The 23,147-nt window shown below is 40.3% G+C and overlaps 1 protein-coding gene across 2 annotated transcripts in view; it reads right to left on the bottom strand.

Annotated features, from left to right (window-relative positions):
* fstl5 (follistatin-like 5) overlaps positions 1–23,147 on the bottom strand; it is a 214,931-nt gene that overhangs the window by 103,102 nt on the left and 88,682 nt on the right. For both annotated transcript variants that reach the window (XM_082506093.1, XM_082506094.1), the window contains exon 5: positions 5,664–5,860. In XM_082506093.1, the coding sequence (XP_082362219.1) occupies positions 5,664–5,860 (197 nt within the window). The remainder of the gene's footprint in view (positions 1–5,663; positions 5,861–23,147) is intronic.

Here is a 23,147-nt window from a genome sequence, read left to right on the forward strand (position 1 = left end):
TAAACAAATCAGCCAGATGTTGACTAATAACATTTTTCTTTTCCACCAAAGGATTTGATGTCTCTTAAAGTAAACCACAGCAGTGATGGCACTGCTTATTCAGTCTACAGTGAGTAATCAGCACAGTTAAACCTACACAGAGAAGTGTAGGTTTAACACATATCTGTGTAGGTTTAAACTTGCTTTCTGCTCTAAGCCCACCAGACATGTATATCCTAATAAGCTGAACACAGTAGAGGGACAGATGTCCAGTTGCCTTTAAGTCCATTTTAAGTGGGATGAGGCAAACAAAGGCTAATATGGATTGTCTGTGTAGGTTCTCAATCATCCAGGTCATGGTAATTTAAGAAGCTTGGAAAGAAAAGCGACTGGACCTCTTTAAGTGTCTTAAAGACGTTTCATCCGAGAAGCTTCTTCAGTTCTAAGACCAAATGGTGGAGAGTCCCAGGTATTTAAACCCTAGTGCGAGTTGTCCCTTAAGATGGTTGTTGACCCGCTATTGATCATGTGCCTCATCACATGAGCCAAGGACATCAGCAGAGGTCCGGGTGAAACATTGCGAGACCTTGTCTCACCCTATCATGTGACCTACTGAGATCAAGTGATGCAAGATGTGAGTAGGTGGTAAGATCATTATAGATCTTTTGTCCACTGATGCAAAAAAAATTTGTTTACCCCAGGTTTAAATCTAAGAAACAATAGGTGTTGCTTGGATTACACATGTCATTACAAAATGAAAATTTGAGTACCATATATCTAATTGCCAAGAAAACGGTTTCACTAAAACTGGAATGCACTGGCTGAAATGCAAAGTCGAAACCATCGGGTACTATCTCAGGTCAATTAAGTTTTTTACGTTAACCTTATTTGCATCTACTCTTTGACAAGTTGTGTGGCTAGCATTGTCACCTCACAGTAACAAGATGATGGGTTTGAATCCACCTCTGTGCTGGAATGATGACGTGACCAGCGTGTAATTATGCGCAAAAAAGGAAGTAATGGCCCAGATATCAACTATATTCTCCAATTCTCCACTCACTATACCGAAGCCCAAACATAGGATTGTTAAGGCCAATATTGATATTTTGGTGATTTTAAAATTTTGCGCATTTTCAAATTTTGCTAGCATTTCTTATACATAGTTATTTATTTAGTGATTTACACTGGCCAAATCTGCTTAGATCATGTAGTTTTTATGCTTGCTGTGTTTCAAACATGTGTGTTGCCAAAAGCCAAGTTGCAAAGTGCCCTCTGCTGGAAAAACTACGCAATGTCAGGCCATTTCCCCCATCTTGTTTACTCAGACAAAGCCAGTTAACAATTGAAAGTTTAAATTTGAAAAACAAATACAATGGTTTTAGTATTTGTAGAACCGTACAGTCACAAAACTACAAAATAGTAGACAGTTTTGTTAATCATTGGCTTTTCAGATTAATATTTAAAAGTTCTACAGTTCCTTCAGGTAAAGTGTCAGTCTATGAAGGCTGTGGTCATGTTCGGTAACATTTGCATTGTAGCCAAACTGAAAGTCAATGAAGTTCTGTCACAACAGTGGATGAACAGGTCCAAAATACTGCAGTTTTTGTCATCATCCTGATAAAAACATGATCCTATTCCACACCTTCTGCATGGCCCTGGCAGTAAAACATCCATCATACTAGATCAGCTGTCAAAATGCTGATCACAAGGGACGGCTTTATACATCATGCATTGTCCATCGGATCAGTGCACTTCCCTTTCCCAGATGACTTGCCCAAAATTTAAGAGTTACCTGTGATGCTATGTGAGCTACACCTAACTTTAATTTGAATGTTGAATCACTGAAAAAAAAGAATTCAATGTACAAATTTTCTATTTTCATTCTTTTCATTCTTGGGCTTAGAAATTTTTTTTAAAAAGAAGATGATTTTAACTCAAAAACAGTCTTTACTCATTGCTCCTTTCTTTGCTTGCTTTTTGGTCTTTTCATCACCTGGAGTGATGTGGCATTTAAGAGACTTTTATGCGTTGGAATTGCAGGCTTTGATGCATAAACTCCATTTCTGTTTCTACAGTGTTTTTCCAGTGACTCCTCTGGAGAAAAAGAGAACAACAAAGCAGTAACATATCCTGCACATGTTCAGTGGACCATGTGAGCTAAATGATCTGAGGCAAATCATCAATAGGTTAACCAGATATATGTGTATTGAGATTGCAGCTTCTGCCTGTTTTAAATTGAACCTTAATTTACAAAGCCAATGGAACATTGGCTGGTTACCCAGACAGAACATATGTCTTACAATTAGCAGTTACACTGAGTTTTCTTTTTTTTTTTTTTTTACTTACACGGAACCTATTCTTGCAATACAGACATTATGTACCATAACTATACGGTTCCTGCTAGAAAGGTTGTTCAGCTGGGATGCTTAAGTTAACCCCCTGTTGCGCCTCCAGGCTTGCAATACACTGGTGGAAACCTTGCTGTATGTGAACATTTTCCAGCATTCCAGACGTGCTTTCATCTCCTTCACTCTCGACTCTGCTCTTCCCTCATAACCATAACAATTTACACATCATCTCCCTTACAATTTCAAAAGTTTTAAAGTTGCATCTGTCTCCTCTTTATCCACCTTTACTATTTTTTTACACAAACAAAATAAGATTCTGTGTTATTCATGTGAAAAGAGGGTAGTTGTAAACCCTGCATGCATGAATCTGCAAAGAAAAAACAAAAAGAAAACCTTTTGTATTGTCAAGAGGATGAATTAGGTACTGCAGTACAAAACAATACTGCAGGACTCATACTAGGATGTGTGACTTATGAAGCAAGATCTTCAGTGACTGTGCTATGAATGTTTCAAAAGATTTGCAAATTCGTTATATCTATTTTTTATATCTATTTTAGCCCCCCAAAATCCCAAAATAGGGATCAGAAGTCACCTGTTCGCACTCCTCTTAATTTGAATTCAGCTCTTTTAGAAATATTTGCAGACCTGATAACAACTCAGACTAGACTTCTGCAGAGATTTAAAAGAGCAATTTTCCATTAGTTAGAACCTTGAGATTTGTACTATATTTAAAAGTTTATAGATGCAAGTTGAAAAAAAAAACTTACATAATGTTTCTTCTTACAGCAAATTCTACAGCATCTTTTATCATGCTTTTTGTAGACAATAAACGGTATATCAGGATCAACACTGGACAAGAAGCAGTGTTTTATTTTTATTTTTTCTAGTAAAAGATAAATCTTCAAATATTATCTTTGGTACAATGATAGATACGATGAATGCATGAAGAAAAAATATGTTTTGATTTGCCATTTTAAAAGGGCACTAAAAGGGCAGGAACAATTGCTCACTGTGTCACTTCATGTGCACACTCTAGCACATTGAGTAAGTCCAAGTGAGGGATTTCTGTCCTAGAATTTCAAATGAGATCAGAGAATGCTCCAATTATAAAGGGTGCTTTAGGCCATGCGGGTGGCAGCCATAATTTTGTAATTTTAAACTGATGAAAAATGTGTGAATTGCTTATGTAGTTCTTTTTGAAGGTTTGTTCAGGCCAAATTTGATTTGCATTAATCTCTTCTTTCAAAATTATAATTTCTTAATAAGATAGAACTCAGTGCCAGCTCAAGCAGATGAGGTTAAGAAAACATGCACGGCCCTGCCAGTACAAGTTAAGAGAGCCATAACCTTACTGTGTAACTTACATCATTTAAGTTGAGTTATGAATTACTCTGAAAAAAAATTCTGAAGAACTACTCAATAAAGCAGAGAATCCATTTGAAAACAAATTATTAATTTGGTATAGGAGCCATGATGGTGAAGCGCTATTAACCCATGAGAGCCTTTGTTTGTTAACTGACTGATTAGATGGAGAAACCTATTTCGAAGCGATATTTGTCCTGCTGTCATTGTGTAGTTATTCTGATGTGAATTAAATTAATCAGAAACATTTTTATGCCTGTAAAGTAAACATGTAAATAGTCTTCACTTACTACAGGCAAACAAAGATACAGTTTGGACTGTTGCATTGATGGATTTTTTTGGACAATATTTTCTCCAAGGTAAATAACAAAACAAATGAAAAAAAGTTTCTTGGTTAACTACTGCATGCATACCCCAAAGTCAGGTAGGCTCATGAAAAAAAGCATATCTGTATGAACAAAAAAATAATAAATTCAGTTGAAACCCCCATAAGGGCCACCTGCAATTCACTGATATTTCAATTTCTGCCCTTCCCAAAAGTGCTCCCTTCTCTCCATTTTCCTGTGAATGAGGTTTATGTGGCTGGCTCTGCATGAAATATGCCAAATTTCCCATATATGTAAACAACAAAAATGGGAGGAGGGCTAAAAACAGACTTGGAGGAATCCCTGAAAACAGTTCCTCCATTTGGACGTATATTATTAGCCTGCATGATTCAAAACACCTGGTGGGGGTGGGGGTATCAACTCTGCAGAGGAAAAGATTACATCTCATTTACAAACAGGGTTAAAAACCAGGCCAAAGTAATATTCAATAGGTTGAAAGGGCATATTCAAATTAACACTTGGGGTATATTGGCAATGTTTTTCCATAAAACCCAGTCCAACACGGTCTAAGGAGCTTGGAAGGAAAAGCGTCTCTTTAAGTTGCTTGAAGATGTTTCACCTATCAACGAGAAGCTTCTTCAGCTCTAAGGTCAAATGGTAGAGAGTCCCAGATTGAAGTCCTAGGGGAGCGTCCCCCAAGAGGGTCATGAACCCCCTGGGGGGATGACTGAGAACCTTCACAGACATACCAGTCCAACATAGTTTGTTGACTATGTATTTTATTCACCGAGCATTGATTTCTCTCAAGCTGGCAAGGAGTACCATTTAATGTTAAAACATGTAAAAATATGTAAATAATATGAAAATATCACTATTTTGTGGCCATATGCCATAAACCTCCTGTGCTAAAATATTGATCTAATGAGTCAGAGGAAAGGGCACTGACAAAGCTTACCAAGGTGACCTCTGTACACGCAGGATTTCCTACTGGATCAGCAGGAAGATAACAGAAGAAAAGAAACTGATATGATGGTTTTGAAAACCACTGCGGGTTGCTTACCCCTTCAATTATTCAAATAAGCTCTATATTAACTCAATCCCGGGGTACTGGGAGACTTTATTTGATATGCACAGAATATCTTCCTTCCTTACGGCAGCCACAAAAAGGTCTTTTTTACAACATCCTGGTCAAAGGCTGTAGCCTCCCTTAAGCTTCATGGCTCCTTTGACCCACATTGCTTTTCAAAAGATTTACCTTGAGCGATGCACAACAGCTACCAGAGGGAAGGGTAAAAGGAGTAAAACGGACACAATTCTGGCACACATGAAAGAGGACAGTTTAAACACCTGAGCGCACAGATGGTTTGTTCACTTTTTATCCCCCTTTGATGAGATATTTAAATGAAATGGCTCTCAAGTTTTGACAGACATGACAGATACTGTGAAGTCTCTTGAAATGGGAAGCAAATCTTTTTATTCTGTACTTAAATGATGCTTTAAAAAATACCTTAAGACCAGTGTTAGCTTGTGAGTCGAGGTTAAGCAGTATGTTACCTTCATGCCAAACACACACTAATACCACATTCATTTTTGAAAGGGGGAATATGTAGTGGCATAGTCAAGCTCATTTTTACTCCCATATTCTTACCTGTGAGAGCTCGCTGGCATCTATTTGACCGTTATTGTCTGTATCAAAGCGTTTGAACATGACATCAACCAGTTGCTTCTTGGCCACCATGCTGTCCTTGTGTTTCCCATGGCTGGCAGGCCCCATGTATCGTTTCTCATGCAAATCCAGAATCTTGTTTTTCAGCCGTCGGTAGTCGCTCAGTCTACAGTTATCATCTGGGGGGGAAAAAGAAAAGGCAAACTGGTTGGATGATGGAGAGTTTATTTATTTATTTGTAGTAAAAAATGCAATAAGAGCTAAGGGGAAAGTACATGTTTATTTTATCCGATAACATGTTTCATAAATATCTAAATTATTCCCAAGTGCAGAACAAAGCACAATTAAAAACATTGAACTTATTATTTGTAACAATGGATGTAGTGTTTTCACATTTTTAGCCAATTAGTATCCAAGCAAAGTAGAATCCCCCTGAAGATTCACATTATTAAACATTAGCTCTTGTTTATATTCAGCAAAACCCAAATCTGTACAGGTCTCTGACTGTCTTCCTCATAATAACAAACGCTAAAGATTGTTTTCCCGAGGGGAGCACAAAGTGTGACAGACACGCTGCCTTCACTGCCTCAAACTAAGAAAGCGGGAGCCTCTTCAACACAAAGAAACTGATGAACAAATCCATCACACAGGTGTCAAACACTAACCCTGACAGCAACAGAAAACACGTTGGTTTTGTATTTACAATCCACCATCAAAGGCTCCAGATCAAAGACGTAAACTACATGAAAGATTCAGCAGAGTAGAGTGGAGCCAAAGAGAAAAATAAGGACTAAAACTAGAGGTTGACACATGTCAAATCAGCTTCTCCTTGCTAAATCTGGAAGTCTCTCTCTACTAATAACAGTTATATTAGCTGATGTCAACAAGCACATGGGAAAAACGTTGCTGTTCACTGGGAAGTCTTTTAAGTCTCTGGAGAGGACGCTGACATCTATACCACATCTTACTGCGTGATCAACATGGGACAAGTATGGAATAATAGCTTCGTTGCAGAATCTCATGTGAGACAAATGATCTTTGTTGGGGATGATCAAGCAGGAATGATTTAGTGAGTCTGGTAATGAGAATTTCACACAGTAGAACTGGGTTCTCACCGAAAGCTGATGACTAGCTAAGTAGAATCAGAGTGACCCCAGAAACCAATGACATGTCATTATGAGATACCTGGGATCTCATTTTTGTACTGTAAATGTCTTCAAGCATTCCTTTATAGAAACAAATTGAGCAATCAGTGAGCATTTAAATGAGATGATTGATGTAATCCCGACGCTCGCCATCATTTGGATATGACAGCCTTGAAGAAGTTCTCCTTAAACTCTGCCAGGGAAATAAACTGGCTTTCACCGAAACTATCATTTTCATCTCAGTTCTCTGTAACCTTGTAAAGTCCCCAAGGCGTAAAAACTCTATTCTTCGCATTCATATAATGTTTATTATTATCATGAAGAAAGTATAAAAATTAAGTATAAAAATATGGTAGCGTAAAGATTCAGTGTAAACAACAATGTACAACCGACACTTAACTTATTAGAAATGATTTACTGAGATTTGCAGTTTTCTGTGATAGCTGTTATTCTCTTGGTGGAAAAAGTGAAGAAATACCTTTATCTATGAATGAAAAGAGAAAAGCAAATAACAAGAAACACGACAAATATAGATTCTTCCATACAAGCTTGTTAGATAAGATTTTCTCTTTAATACAGATGTCAATATCATGGACAACAGGTGCTATTTGGATACTAGCGCTCTCCTTTTCAAATTTAAAAACTGCCACATTCTCTGCGCTGCAATGAAAAGGAAAAGTTAACGCCATTAGTGTCTGATCATTGCTATTCCATGCAGGGCAGAAGGGTTCAAGTGAATGTTTGATGAGTGTAAAACTGATGCGAATCGCATGCGATGACCTTTACAGTTACCAACTCCAACCACGAATGTTTACTGTGGGAGATATTGGATCAACATATTGAAGATCATGCTCTCTGCTGTAGTTATGAATATTAAAAAAACTGAAAAACAAGGTTTATATTTTGTAGGAACAGTTTGGTCCCAAGACGCATAAAAAAACACATCTACCGTAGATGCTTGTGGACATATTTCACTTTAAAGATTTTTTTCCCTGTAATCTATGTGTTGTGTTTTAAGACGGTCTCTTTTGTTTTGTTTATCCAAAGACATTGTCAGCAGTGTAATTCTACTCCTATAAATGCTTTATTTTCTGATGACCTCGTGTACCAAAATTAGGAAATCATAACCTAGCCAGGTGGAGAAAATTAGGTAAGAGAAAGAAGCACTGGAACATTGTCTCTCAGTGATGGTCTGGCTTCTATAACTATCAAACTGAGGTGTTGACAGATGTTTGAGCTGCACACTCAGTCAGAAGCACTCTGTAACTAGCAGGGTGTGAACAAAAACAGTGGTGGCTGCTAAGGACTTTCTAGCAGCCGCAGCAGGTAACAAAACAACAGGAAGCTCTTTTCAATGACAAAATTTGCTTTGGCTGTCAAAATAGTGATAATGGCTGGTGAATTCTAGGGAATCAAAAAAGTAACTTGCCCTCCAAAGTGTACCAACTGCAGAATGCTGCACCTCTTGGAGCGGGTTCTGCTTTAACAAGCATCAGTGGCAGAGAAGCTGCCCTGGTCACAGATGGCTGGTAAAATGAATAAAAGATAAATGGCTGCTGGCATACCCTCGGCTAAGGTCAGCTACATAAAAGAAGCATGAACTATCACATGCATGCAGGTCCACACGTGGATGTAAATGAAACTACTTATAGACAAACTGCTACCCAAAAACATGCATTTAAACACTCCAACATATCCAAACAGTACTTGTCTACACAGGGGAGTTTAAGCAATAATTTGGCAATGGCGACTATAATCTGTCAAATTAACTATGCCAACATGCCTTAGTCAAAACAGTACTTCAGGGAACAAGTAAAAACTCAGCAAAAAGCTGTTGTGTTATTCAGTCCAATCCACTTTGTCAAACTAAGATCTACTGAATGCTGAAAGAATAACTCTCCGTTTCGTGAAATCCAAAGTTTCCTGTAAATATGGAAATGTCTCAGGCACAGAAGTGGTTTTTGAGCTCAAAGGGATGCATCAATGGGGTCTGCTTTTCCTGTGCAATTGCTGGGGTTATCCTAAAAAAAAAGAAAAGAAAAGAAAAGAAAAAAAAGAAAAGAAAAGAAAAGAAAAAAAAAACATTTCCCATTAAAACTTTGATCATTAAATTGATCATCACTAACTGATGAGTTCTCAGTTCCAACATTGTCTTGTTAATTGAATCATCTGCCTTTTTTCAGTCTTACTGTAGACAAAGACACAGGAAATCAGGATGGGTTATAAAACTGTGCAAACCTCGTCTGGACTCAAAATTACTTGTAATGGAAGAACAAGGGAAGAACAGAGGTGCTTGCTTTGTTTTGTTTTGGGTTTTTTTGTTTTGTTTTTGATGGAGGATCATGTTAGATATCAGTAAAAGGCTTAAAATGGAGTTCTACTGTTCCATCAACATTACAATCTTATTTACAGTAATGATAATGATGTTAAATAATCCTTTAACCTTATCCTTTTATTTTAAAATAATTTGGTGGTAGGAGAGCAGGCTGCTTCAGTAGGAAGTTTAAGACCCTGACCATAACAGCAAGCATGCCTCCAATGACTTCCATGCCTTGGGAGACCAACACGGTAGCCACAGGGTAACTGACAGAGAGCCAACAGTCAACTGATACCGATTACTGTGAAAGTGGAGAGGCTGCAAGACTCAGAGAAATCCAGGGACAAGGACAGCTGCAGGCAACTAATAATCCTTCAACAGGTTCAACTATGAAACCCCGAGAGCTTCCTCTAGATTGATCTTACTGACCGAAGATTCTCTTTTGGTCATCTTGTGTGCGGCTGTAAACAGTGAGTCTGAGCATTTATAGCAGGGCAAATGGGTGTGCTTGATTTATAACACAACACTGTCAGCAGGCAAAGCAATGGGCAAAAAGGCAGAGTACATTCTGGACAAATACATAGTCAATAACAACACACAGAGAAAGGCAGCCATATACTCTCAGATTCACACCTTCGCCTATTTAGAATCACCAGTTAACCTAACATGCATATCTCTGGACTGTGGGAGGCAGCCAGAGCCCACGCAGGTACAGGGAGAACATGCAAATTCCACTAAATGGTCCATCTAGCTGTTACACAAGTATAGCTACTCGTGTGCATGGATAAGATGACACAAACAAAGGGACAAGGTTCAAGCAAAAGCTTAATGTGGTGTGCAAGCTTCCTGCCAGTTCAGAGTTATTCCAGCTGGTGCTGGTAATGGTCAAGTGACCTGTGCCAACAAAAAGAGCAAAGAAACAGCAAATATAAAAGAGGTAAACAGAGTATTGTACAATAGCTTCAAGACGAAGACCTCGAGGACACAGAGAGAGCAATTCTTGCAATAGTATCACATTAACCGAAGTTACGTTTGTTTACTAGGCGACTCACACCAAGGCCTTTAAACGATTGAGCCTTACCTACTGAATAGCAATGGCATCTTAAATGCTAAGTGTTAAAGATGAGCTGGAATGTAGTTTCATCTGTTCTTCTTATCTGTTTTATGTAAGTGGTATCGATGGACATTTTGCATTTGTGCAGCAAAAGTGATGGATGGTGATGAATAGTGATCAAACAACAAAATCTTTATGTCTAACCGCTTTATGCAGCCGACAGCTTTTTCTACATTTAGTGACATTCACAAACAAACTGAACAGCCAGTTACAGCCTTAGAAAGAACATCTAAAATTTAAACTAATGTTTGACACTGGGTTCTCCACGTGTTTGTTTTGATTTTAGTGCTTTATAATTTCATCTTCCCTTGTCCCCAGTGCAAGCTTAACTGTACCTTTCATTCACAGTCTCCTTATTAAGAACACACCCTGAAAACAACATATGATTAGTAAATAATATATTCAGGGACATGGAAAAGTGTTGTAATACAAAACTAAATATTATCCATGGATGGAATACATGACATTTTTCATGGACAGAGTTGCAGAGAAAGCAACAATTTAGTGAGAGTGACAAAAAAATTTAGCTTTTCACAGTGACTATTCATCTGTGTGCAATTGGTTAATAAGTGGCTTTTAGTCAAAATGTAGGCCATCCAGGTATTCATGGAAGCCAGTGTTAATTTTTGATAATTTGGCAATACCACGTGAAGGAAGACGCTCTTTTACTGTTTGCTGTTGACTCAATGACCCGGAGATTAGTGTATCCAAAGAACAACAACAAAACCCTACATTCAAACCATACAAAAGTGCCATTCTCATGGGTATAACAGCATGCAAGCACAGGGAAATGGTGGTACACACTGTGGTGAGCAAATGTAATGAAGCATGAAGGCTAAAAGCAAAAAAAGTAGTTTCTGTTTTAAAGAACTTTTCCACATACAGATGACGTCAGTGTAGAAAACTTAAATATTGTACAGGTGAAAAACGTCTGCTTTCTAAGCACCTGAGAGGCACACTACTGTGCACAAGAAATTAAGAGTCTCAAACGTGTATTGTGCCAAACAGCATGGAGAAGCAGCTGCTGCATTAGCAACCAATATAAGTCCAGCTGGCACTAATGAAAAGTTACTTTTCGAGCTGAAAATACACACTAATCCTTTGCCAAACATGCAGTAGACTCAGAGAAAGAAAACAGAAATTCTACATGCTCTCCACAGAGACCGTAAAAGTGACTGAACCCCCCTCGCTACCTCAACCTGCCCCTTTAAAAGCCCTACTGTTTTATTTATAAAAAGAAAAAGGCGGCTCAGCGGAATAGCTAGAGTCAACTCCACTGAAACTGTCCCATCTTTGCCCGACTAAGCCTGCCCCCCACCAACCATCTCTTGCAGCTTTTCCATCTCCGTCTCCAGGGCCCTGGGTACTGCCGCTGCTCACAATACATCAAGACAGCACAGCATGACAACTGGGCTAACCAAATCAGAGGTCACTGATTGCAATCTTTAAGAGCAACTGGAGGTGTCAGTGCCGCAACACCTGACTGAATCTGAAATGGATATCTGGGCAGTAGAGCTGCAACCCCTCAAAGCTGCTCTGGCCAGGTCGATATGAATGCAAAACACTCACAGCAGACCTCAGGCACAGAGAAGAGACTCCTGCTAATATCTCGGAGTTCAAAATAAAAGATTTCAGTCACACTGAGGCTTTTTGCATCCATACTGAAAAGTAAAGAAATACAAAACTGAAGTTCATTCCTGCCCTTGGAAACAGCAAGTTGAAACACAGTCACACCGTAAGGTCCTTTTGTTAGATATTCTTGATCTTTTAATCACACTCCATGATCTTTATTAGCAGATCGAGTTTACCCAGCTGTCATGGAGCTGCTTTTCTTTTGTCACATGTGCCTATATGATTTGCTGCTCACATTGTGTACTGAAATTTTGTTTTCATGCTGTACTAAAAACCAATTCCATCTGTGGTCACATGGCAATTAAAGTAAAGAACAAATCTGGAAACAAGCCAGTCCAATTTCTACAGGGAATGGGTCTCTAAATTGTTAGACTTATGTCAAAGTGGCTGCTAGAGTTGATGAACAGATTTCTTGTGTTTGGCCCGATGGCTGAATGTTTTACAGTATCTAATAACATCTGTACAAAGAACAGGATTGATCTATTGAATTATCCTTTGGAGATAATGATTGGTTTGTTGTTTAATTATTAAAACCAGAAGCTAGTGAGAAAAAACCCACAAGCTTTCTGTTGAAGTCAATTATAGGAGCATTTTCTTATCAGTCACCTCTATTGATATTTTATTAAGTTCAGGCAATTAAAATAACGTAACAAATAACAAAAGGAAAACCGGAAAAAGTCTTGGTAAAAGACATGATATGTATTTGTTCAAATACATATCATGTAAAATTTGTTTCAAACCATTCACAGTCATCTGAAAACTAATGATTACTGATATATTTGTCAGCTACACACACACACACACACACACCATTTGGTTGGGATTAATAGACTACATATAAAATATGGAAGTAGGTTCTGGGTATGCAATGTAAAGTCAGTCCACAAGTACCATAAACCTGTTTTCTTGCTAATGGCCAGGGGCAGAGTGCTCAGTTTGTAAAACAAACTGCTAGTTGTACAGAAGAATATAGAAAAATAGCCCTTGGCTGCTTTGCTCTGTGACCTCAGTAAAGGCTTCTCTTATGGCTTAATAGGGTAAGTAGAATTTTGTAAATTATGGCTACGATTACAGTCATAAAGGACGATTATCACAGTCATTTGCTAATGAGCATGAAGTGTTCTGCAGTTTCTGGGCCACACACACACCCTTCGAAAGCTGAGATTCAAAGCACCGAGATTTTTGATAGCAAAAACACTCACCCTGAGGATGAGCATTTTTGCTGATATGACTTCATAACCCATGGGTGCCATCCCATTTTTGTACTGTCTACATGCTTAAAGACATAAAAGAAACAACCAAGTAATTGTGTTTATAGCTAATATATCAGTATATTAAAACAGTCACCAAAGGTGAACTCTGATGTCTTATATACCAAAAACCCACACTAGCCTCCTCCATGAGATGTTTTGCAAAAAATAAAAATAACAAAATGATAATAAAAATAATAAATAAGTAATTCCAACTCTGTCTTTACCAAATAACAATTGTGTATTTTTCATATAGAGGACAACTTCTATACAAAAGTTTCTTTGGAAACCTCACTTTGTTTCTTTACCACTTAGTAACTTTCTGAGCCTTTAGTAACAGCACAAGACAGATCCCCCCCTTTCATTCAGTCTCTGTCACTACTGTTTCCTCCCCAGATGCAGGTGTAATCCTCTCCTTCCAATCTTTCATCAAGACTGCTGCTCTTCCTCACGTCTTAATCTTTGATGTATTACCACCCCACCCCTCCTCTCTTACCTTGAATGGAATCATTATCATCTAGGAGACTTTACTCAAACATTACTCCATCCACCCAACTTAGCCTTACTGCTTTCCTTTTTTTTCACTCGACTGACAGAATCCCCAGGAGGTGTTCAGAGCTTCAATTCCCCTATTAAAAAAAAGCCCAACTTCTGTGCCATCTGCTACTATATACTCCAGTACACCCACACCTGAACACTCTGACTTTACTGGCCTTTTGTTCTAGCACTGCTGGATCCTGGCCATGATGGCTTTGTGGCATGTTCTGATGGATTATCTTAATTATTAATTTCAGTGAATGTGAAACATGTGACTCATCTTGACTCCTGCATTGTATAAAGCATTACAGGTTGGAGCGCCAATTTAATTAATCCAATACATGTATAAGTGAGAGACTGTAAATGGAAACTGGTCAAAAATGAATAAAGAATAAGTATAATTTAAATACTTTGAAATTGTTGGTTATTGTAGGTCTTTTTTTGTTGGAGGGGGGAGGGGGGGCAAAAGAACAGGCCTTTCTTTTCCCAAAAGAAATGTAGGTTGGCTTAGACTAATCTTCCAGACTGAGATGAAGCTAGACTGAAATACAAGACAAAGAAAAGAACGAGAAGAGAAGGAGATTGTGAGAACAGGAAGGCTTTGTTTTCCTCTCAAATATGATCCCAGAAGGCTTGATTACACAGAGCTTACTCCTTCAGTGGCAGGTCTTGTTGATGACATGATAGAAGGCAGTGACCCAGGGGCCAAGACATCAAATCAACACTGCTGCAGGTCTATATTTGGTCTACTGCAGACAGGCTGAGGAATATCATTTCTTCACAGTTGGGCCACAGTTTGATCAGCGAGCTTGAACAAGAATAGAAATATTTCTCAGATGTATAGCTGATGCATAAATGATGTCAATACCTGAGTTAATAATGTTAGACTGAAACCCAGTGGTGGAAGCAAAGAAATAAGGAGTAACCTCAGTAACATTTACAGTTTAAAATAGTCAGAAAGGCTTTTGGTGTTGCGAGGTTAACTATGTAGCCCCAAGTCAAGATGGATTTGGAATAGATGGGTAGATGTGTGCTGGTGTGAAAAGCCTTCTATTTGCTTCTATTTACCCTTTAGGCATGCTGACCTTACTTCAGTGGCTTTCTGCTTCAGAAAAAAGTGATCCCTGTGAGTGTCAACTACTCCAATCAGAGTTATCATATTATCAGATGAAGATGATAAATCCTTACATAACACAAACTATGACATTAAAATGCAACACTGTTGCAAATAAGGTGACTGCACCACATTAAATAATCTAGTCTAAAGGTATAGAGCTGTAAACACTAAACATTACTATCCCATAGCATAATAAAGAAGATGTGGACATTCCATTAATTTGTAGTAAGATCAAGTGAAATTATTTTGTTGACTGGGCAGGTATTTTTGGTCTGTGTTGTAGTACTGTAGCTGCGATTCCAGCAGTTTAAAGGAAACCTAGCAGCACATTATAATTTATCCGCTTCACCCGATGAATACATGCACATTCCTGTTACAATGTGATGCACTGTTTGTGCTTCATTCAGTTGTTTAAGATACGTCTTAACAACTTGCACATATCAAATATATCATCCCAGCAAATCATCTATATTGCACTTAAAACATGCTGCAACAAAAAAAACTAAATAAAAAAACAGTGAAAACATGGTGCTTCCATGCTGAACACAAGAGAGTTTTGATGTACTTAAGAGTACACCCTCTGTGTTGTCGTGCAGTATCCTAGTAGGTGGGGTTAATTAGTACAACTGGGAGGACCTGGCCAGTGTCCCTGGAGGACTTAACAGGTGTCTGTATCAGCTCTTTCTCCATCGACCCAGGACCATGTTTTTGATTTGGTTGACTACAGCCAGATTATTTTAGGTTTTACACTACACAACATCACAGACTTAACATTCATTCATCTAAATACTGACACACTGACAATGACTGACACACCTCACAAAGTTAATTATGTTTTTTTGGGGGGTTTTTTGGTTAATAAATTGTGGTTCAAGTTGTGCATCTCCCATTACTTGCATGGCTCATAACTCATCGACCCTCCAACACTGTTTTCAGTATTTTTCCTAATTGTACTGTCATGAATGTTTACACTTAACATGCTAACTGAGGACTGCAGAGTCTGAGATGTAGCTCTCAGAGTTTCTGCTTTTTCTCTGAGCATTGCACGGTCTGACCTTGGGGTGAATCTGCTGGGATTCGGACCTGTGATGGCATGCCACACATGGTAAGCTCCACACCTCACCACCCGTTGATTCACTTTAGTTTAATTTACAGTCACTACTTTAAAATATTCTATTTATTGTTCAATATCGTTTCTTTATTAAATGTATTCATTTTTCCATCACACCTTCCAATGTTTATATGGCGTGCACACATATTAACCTTGCAAGGTCAAAGTTCTGTTTTATGTTATATTAATACAGCTTTCTTTGTTTGAGTTACCTGGGTGTTGGTGTCTCCTCCTGTCTGGCAAAAGGTGTGGCAAAGGGCTGGGAGACCTGAAGTACTGCTGACAGCCTAATTGGATTGCACCACATGCTTCATTGCCTGGGGGGTGTTTCATGTTTGTTTAAATGTTTTGTATTAGTTGGTTATATGGCAGCCATCTTGTTTTCCCCGTGTGTGTCATTTGGTTTAGCTAAACCAGTATTTAAGTCCCCCTGTGTGTCATTTCAGCAGGTCAGTTTACCATATGTTTGTTTGAGGTTTTGTTAATTATTATCTTGAGTTTAGTCTATTGAGTTGACCTCTTTTATTGGTCTGCCTGTTTAAGTTTTGGCTTTGTTAAATATATTTTCATATTTTTGGGTCAATAAAACCCGTTTTTTGAATTAAAACCACCTGTGTCCTTTATGCTTTACTGCTTGGTCCCTGACAGGACCCCTGGGATGACTGCAGCATTGTGTTAACATAGACCTAACTGATCCAGCCAAGAAAACTACCAAAACATCTCTCTTACATAGAGATGGTGACACTTGCTGATTATCAATTAATAAATGCATTTCATTAACAGCACCTGGTTGGTATTTACCCTGTTAATTCCTATGGAAGTAGTAAGGTTGTACTTGTTTTTCTTATTTATTTGGTTGATTATCTTGTTTGTTGGTTTGCTTCTTTTTGTGTTCTGTTGTGTTTTTACAGGACTGTATAAGATCTCTTTAAAAGCTTTCTTTTTCACATGACTGTCATTTTAAATGCATATGTTAGGACAGTGATGAATCCAATCCATCATCAAACAACTTTTGGCCTCCACAGGATATGTCACAGGGTGCAGCCAACACTGTTCCCAGTGTATTGGTGCTCACTGCTACTCTACTGCCAAGTTCCGTCTTACTCTGAACTTGGACTAGCAGGATGAAACACTACAGGCTAGGCACGAGTACATTGCAGTACTTTGACTAAGAGTCTAAGTCATTATACAGTGGGGCAAAAAAGTATTTCGTCAGCCACCGATTGTGCAAGTTCCCCCACCTAAAATGATGACAGAGGTCAGTAATTTGCACCAGAGGTACACTTCAACTGTGAGAGACAGAATGTGAAAAAAAAAGAAATCCATGAATCCACATGGTAGGATTTGTAAAGAATTTATTCGTAAATCAGGGTGGAAAATAAGTATTTGGTCAATAACAAAAATACAACTCAATACTTTGTAACATAACCTTTGTTGGCAATAACAGAGGTCAAACGTTTACTATAGGTCTTTACCAGGTTTGCACACACAGTAGCTGGTATTTTGGCCCATTCCTCCATGCAGATCTTCTCGAGAGCAGTGATGTTTTGGGGCTGTCGCCGAGCAACACGGACTTTCAACTCCCGCCACAGATTTTCTATGGGGTTGAGGTCTGGAGACTGGCTAGGCCACTCCAGGACTTTCAAATGCTTCTTACGGAGCCACTCCTTTGTTGCCCGGGCGGTGTGTTTTGGATCATTGTCATGTTGGAAGACCCAGCCTCGTTTCATCTTCAAAGTTCTCACTGATGGAAGGAGGTTTTGGCTCAAAATCTCACGATACATGGCCCCATTCATTCTGTCCTTAACACGGATCAGTCGTCCTGCCCCCTTGGCAGAAAAACAGCCCCATAGCATGATGTTTCCACCCCCATGCTTCACAGTAGGTATGGTGTTCTTGGGATGCTACTCAGTATTCTTCTTCCTCCAAACACGACGAGTTGAGTTTATACCAAAAAGTTCTACTTTGGTTTCATCTGACCACATGACATTCTCCCAATCCTCTGCTGTATCATCCATGTGCTCTCTGGCAAACTTCAGACGGGCCTGGACATGCACTGGCTTCAGCAGCGGAACACGTCTGGCACTGCGGGATTTGATTCCCTGCCGTTGTAGTGTGTTACTGATGGTGACCTTTGTTACTTTGGTCCCAGCTCTCTGCAGGTCATTCACCAGGTCCCCCCGTGTGGTTCTGGGATCTTTGCTCACCGTTCTCATGATCATTTTGACCCCACGGGATGAGATCTTGCGTGGAGCCCCAGATCGAGGGAGCTTATCAGTGGTCTTGTATGTCTTCCATTTTCTGATGATTGCTCCCACAGTTGATTTTTTCACACCAAGCTGCTTGCCTATTGTAGATTCACTCTTCCCAGTCTGGTGCAGGTCTACAATACTTTTCCTGGTGTCCTTCGAAAGCTCTTTGGTCTTGGCCATGGCGGAGTTTGGAGTCTGACTGTTTGAGGCTGTGGACAGGTGTCTTTTATACAGATGATGAGTTCAAACAGGTGCCATTCATACAGGTAACGAGTGGGGGACAGAAAAGCTTCTTACAGAAGACGTTACAGGTCTGTGAGAGCCAGAGATTTTCCATGTTTGAGGTGACCAAATACTTATTTTCCACCCTGATTTACCAATAAATTCTTTACAAATCCTACCATGTGAATTCATGGATTTTTTTTTCACATTCTGTCTCTCACAGTTGAAGTGTACCTCTGGTGCAAATTACTGACCTCTGTCATCATTTTAAGTGGGGGAACTTGCACAATCGGTGGCTGACTAAATACTTTTTTGCCCCACTGTATTATAATCACTTCATTTAATTTAATTAAAAATATCTTAAGGTCAGTTATGACCTTGTATCTATTATGCCCAAGCATGAATCTGTCTTTGGTTAGCATTACTCAAATGTAATTAACTATAGTCTAAAACTCTTGAAAAAGTCCAGAAGCTGACCTCAATTTCAGATACTTTTTCGTTGTTTTCATTGTATGTAAAGCACATACCTAGAAACTCAATTTCTGACATCTAGAGACTAATGGCATTTACATTCCACCCAGCAAGAGACTTTGCACAAAGAAAATGTTTGGTTCTTTAACTCAGCATATCAGTGTTTACCTCAACCAATGAGTTTATTTTACTCTCCAGTGCAGCTCAGCCTCTGAGAAATGTTTGTGTTGCATGAATAAACTCTAGTCTGCCAGAAGTCTGCTTTGTGGTCTGAAGACATACAGTACTCTATTCAGCTTTATGTACTGGCTTGTATTATAGTGCCGACATTAACACACACACACACACACACACACACACACACACACACACACACACACACACACACACACACACACACACACACACACACAAACAATCTCTTACTCCTACACAGATTGTAAAGCAGCTTCTTATACTGACCTGTGGCCAACACTGATCACAATGTCTATAGATTCCTGCTTTTCATTGCACTGTGGGGTCAGCATTAGGTTAAAGGACTCTATTATCATCTATCTAGCCACTCAGCTCATAGCTGGGAACCATAAAGAGTTGAATTCCTATAGATCTGCTGCGCTGAGATACAGCGCTTTCTGTAGCCTTTATTGATCGGCTCATAAAACATTCAGTATGGATGGAAACAAGACGATTTTGTCACAACTATTCCAGCACCAACACAGATTATTTCTGAGTGAGTTATGACATCAAATGTTGTCTGATTATTTTCCATTGCACACCAGCTAAATACTAAGTAGCATTTAATAACAATAAATATTTGTGTGTTCCAACTACAGGGGGATCACACTCCTCAGCCTCCCTGGGAAAGTCTATGCCAGGGTGCTGGAAAGGAGAGTTCGTCCGCTAGTCGAACCTCGGATACAGGAGGAACAATGCGGTTTTCGTCCTGGTCGCGGAACACTGGACCAGCTCTTTATCCTCTCGAGGATACTTGAGGGTGCATGGGAGTTTGCCCAACCAGTCTACATGTGTTTTGTGGACTTGGAGAAGGCATTCGACCGTGTCCCTCGGGGTGTCCTGTGGGAGGTGTTGCGGGAGTATGGGGTGTCTGCCCCAATGTTAAGGGCCATTCAATCCCTATACAACCATTGTAAGAGCTTGGTTCGCATTGCCGGCAATAAGTCGGACTCGTTCCCGGTGGGTGATGGGCTCCGCCAGGGCTGCCCTTTGTCTCCGGTTCTGTTCATAATTTTTATGGACAGGATTTCTAGGCGCAGCCAAGTGGCGGAGGGCTTTCGCTTTGGTGGCCTCAGAATCTCATCTCTGATATTTGCGGATGATGTGGTTCTGTTGGCTTCATCGGGTGAGGGCCTCCAGCTCGCACTGGAACGGTTGGAACGAGTGTGAAGCAGCGGGAATGAGGATCAGCACCTCCAAATCTGAGGCCACGGTCCTCAGCCGGAAAAAGGTGGAGTGCCCACTCCGGGTCGGGGATGAGTTCCTGCCACAAGTAGAGGAGTTCAAGTATCTCGGGGTCTTGTTCGCAAGTGATGGGAGAAGGGAGCCGGAGATCGATAGACGGATTGGGGCTGCAGCTGCAGTAATGCGGATGCTGCACCGGTCCGTCATGGTGAAGAGGGAAGAGTGTAAAAGCGAAGCTCTCAATTTACCGGTTGATCTACATCCCTACCCTCACCTATGGCCACGAGCTGTGGGTAGTGACCGAAAGAACAAGATTGCGGATACAAGCGGCAGAAATGAGCTTCCTCCGAAGGGTGGCTGGCCTCTCCCTTAGAGATAGGGAGAGAAGTTCGGCCATCCGGGAGGGGCTCAGAGTAGAGCAGCTGCTCCTCCACATCGAAAGGAGCCAGCTGAGGTGGTTCGGGCATCTGACAAGGATGCCCCCTGGGCGCCTCCTGGGTGAGGTGTTCCAGGCATGTTGGAGAGATTATATCTCTCGGCTGGCCTGGGAATGCCTTGGTGTTCCCCCGGATAAGCTGGAGGAGGTGGCTGGGGAGAGGGAGGTCTGGGCCTCTTTGCTTAGGCTGCTGCCCCCGCGACCCGGCCTTGGATAAAGCGGATGAAGATGGATGGATGGATGGATAATGTATTCGATTTTATCTGTGGCATGGGGCACATGTATATGAGGGCCAGCATGCTTTCTTACAATAATCATAAAATATTACTTACATAGGACACTTCCCCACAAATAATGCAGTCACAGAGTATACTGCTCAAAGGAATTTTGGAAGCACTGGAACAATTTTAAAGCTTTAGAAGTGAAACTTTGTGATTAACCCCATTGCAACATAATCTGTAGACCTACCCCCCCCCACACACACACACACACACACAAAACATATTAAGGATTGTACATTAACAAAAAACTGTTGTACACACACACACACACACACATGTGAAGACAGAGAGAGAGTATGCATAGTATGCAAACAGCTACCAAAACGGCATCATAATTCGTTATACAATTAGAACAGGGCAAATCAACAATTAACAATGACTAATTAATATTAAAATCTGTAATATAATGTATTGTTTGGAGTTTAGTCTGTTGCTGTTGCTATTTTTACCATTTCTTCTTGGAGCAACTGTAACTCACATAATTTCCTTAGGGATTAATAAAGTATTCTGAATCTGATTGTTTCAGGATGACCTGCAATTATCCAATGACACATCTGCTTACCTGTGTCTATTGCTCGTTTCTCCTCCTCTTCTTTTCTCTTTTTTCTAAACTGAGCACCTGATGGCTTTGAACTTTTCTTGTCCATCTTCCATTGGTTTTAATTTTGCACTCCAGTATGAACACAAATCCCCCATATCGAGGATCACCACAACATAATCTAACAGACCTAAACCTGTCACGGACCCGGTTCCGGGGACTCGGGGTTCGTGAACAGTGTGGACCTTTATTGTTATTAGTGTATTGGATGTATGTTTGCTGCACTGTGTTCTTGTGTTCAATGCTGGTGTGTGTATGTGTGTGAGGCTGGAGGATGAAGGACAGCCACCTGCAGGCCTGATGGGTGTGGCCCTGCCAGCTGCTGGTCGCCTAGCTTACCACACACCTGCTTCTGATCAGGATCGTCGGGGGAGCTACTTAACAGAGCGATGGAGCTTCCTCCGGCGCAGGATCGTTGAGTTAGACTCCATGTCAGTGTTTCTAGTGTTGTTAAAGTGTATGCCTGCCGGAGTTGGTGCCATAACGGCTGTGTCTGTGTTTTTCCCCAGGAGGACAGCGGAACACAGAACTGCAAGACACACGGGGTGTGTGAAGGCACAGGGGCAGAGAGCACGGGATACCAGCACTTGGGAGAAGACACGTCACGGGAGTCGAGGGAGCACTTTTGGAGATTCAATGTGTGGTGTACCATTACCTCACTGTAAATAAACCCACTGTTCATTCCATTAAGTCCAGCGTTTGGGTCCTATTTCCCCATCTCCCCACGATCTGCCAGCCAGACCGTGACAAAACCTTAGTTCACAGATTCACTTTGTCTAGGGTTTATTTCAGGGATTTCACACAACCCAAGGTTCAAATCATGAATACATAATGGGCTCGGATTTATAACATTATAAATGAAATGTGCTCTATTTGGAAGCAGCAGGTCTCCCTCCCCTTTCGACGGGCTGTGTTTGAGACTTTAAATCATCAAACTGTAAATTTTAAATTTTAAATTGTTATTGATCCCTTTACCCCGAGTCCTAAAGTGTATATTTATTTTCTTACGCTTCTTATATATATTGTTTGTTTACTTGCACTGCTGTAACTAGAGCCTCGTCGTCTTGTCTCTTTATATACTGCACTGTATGTAGCGGACAATAAAGTTTACTTTGACTTCAGCAGCAAGCAGGCGCACCAAGGGCTCTCGCACTCACTTTCCGTGCACAGAATTTCGAAAAAACATCAGTGCAAGTTATAAGTCTGTATTATAATGTCTGGTGTTTTCGTGTTTGTTGGTTTGTTTTTATTTTGTTTTATTTTGCGAGTTGATTATTATTAGATGCTGCTCCAGCCAGGCAGAGAATCCCCCGCCGCCACGCCCTCTCCTCCCCGTGTCAGAAGCAGCAGGAGGGCGCCCTTACTCCCAGCAAATGGGCGATAGAAAACCGATCGGTGCCTGTGCCATTCCCTGGCTGACGTCGGGGCAGCATGAGTACAAGTTTTTTGAGTACATTTTTTTTTTCGCCAATGCCCGTGATGCCGCCCCCCACCACGATGCCGCCCCGGGCAACCACCCGTGTCGCCCGTATCTAAAACCGCTACAGAGTGTACTCGATTGCAA

The sequence above is a fragment of the Aulonocara stuartgranti genome (assembly GCF_965226115.1).
Source record: "Aulonocara stuartgranti genome assembly, chromosome: 2".
Classification (NCBI taxonomy): domain Eukaryota; kingdom Metazoa; phylum Chordata; class Actinopteri; order Cichliformes; family Cichlidae; genus Aulonocara; species Aulonocara stuartgranti.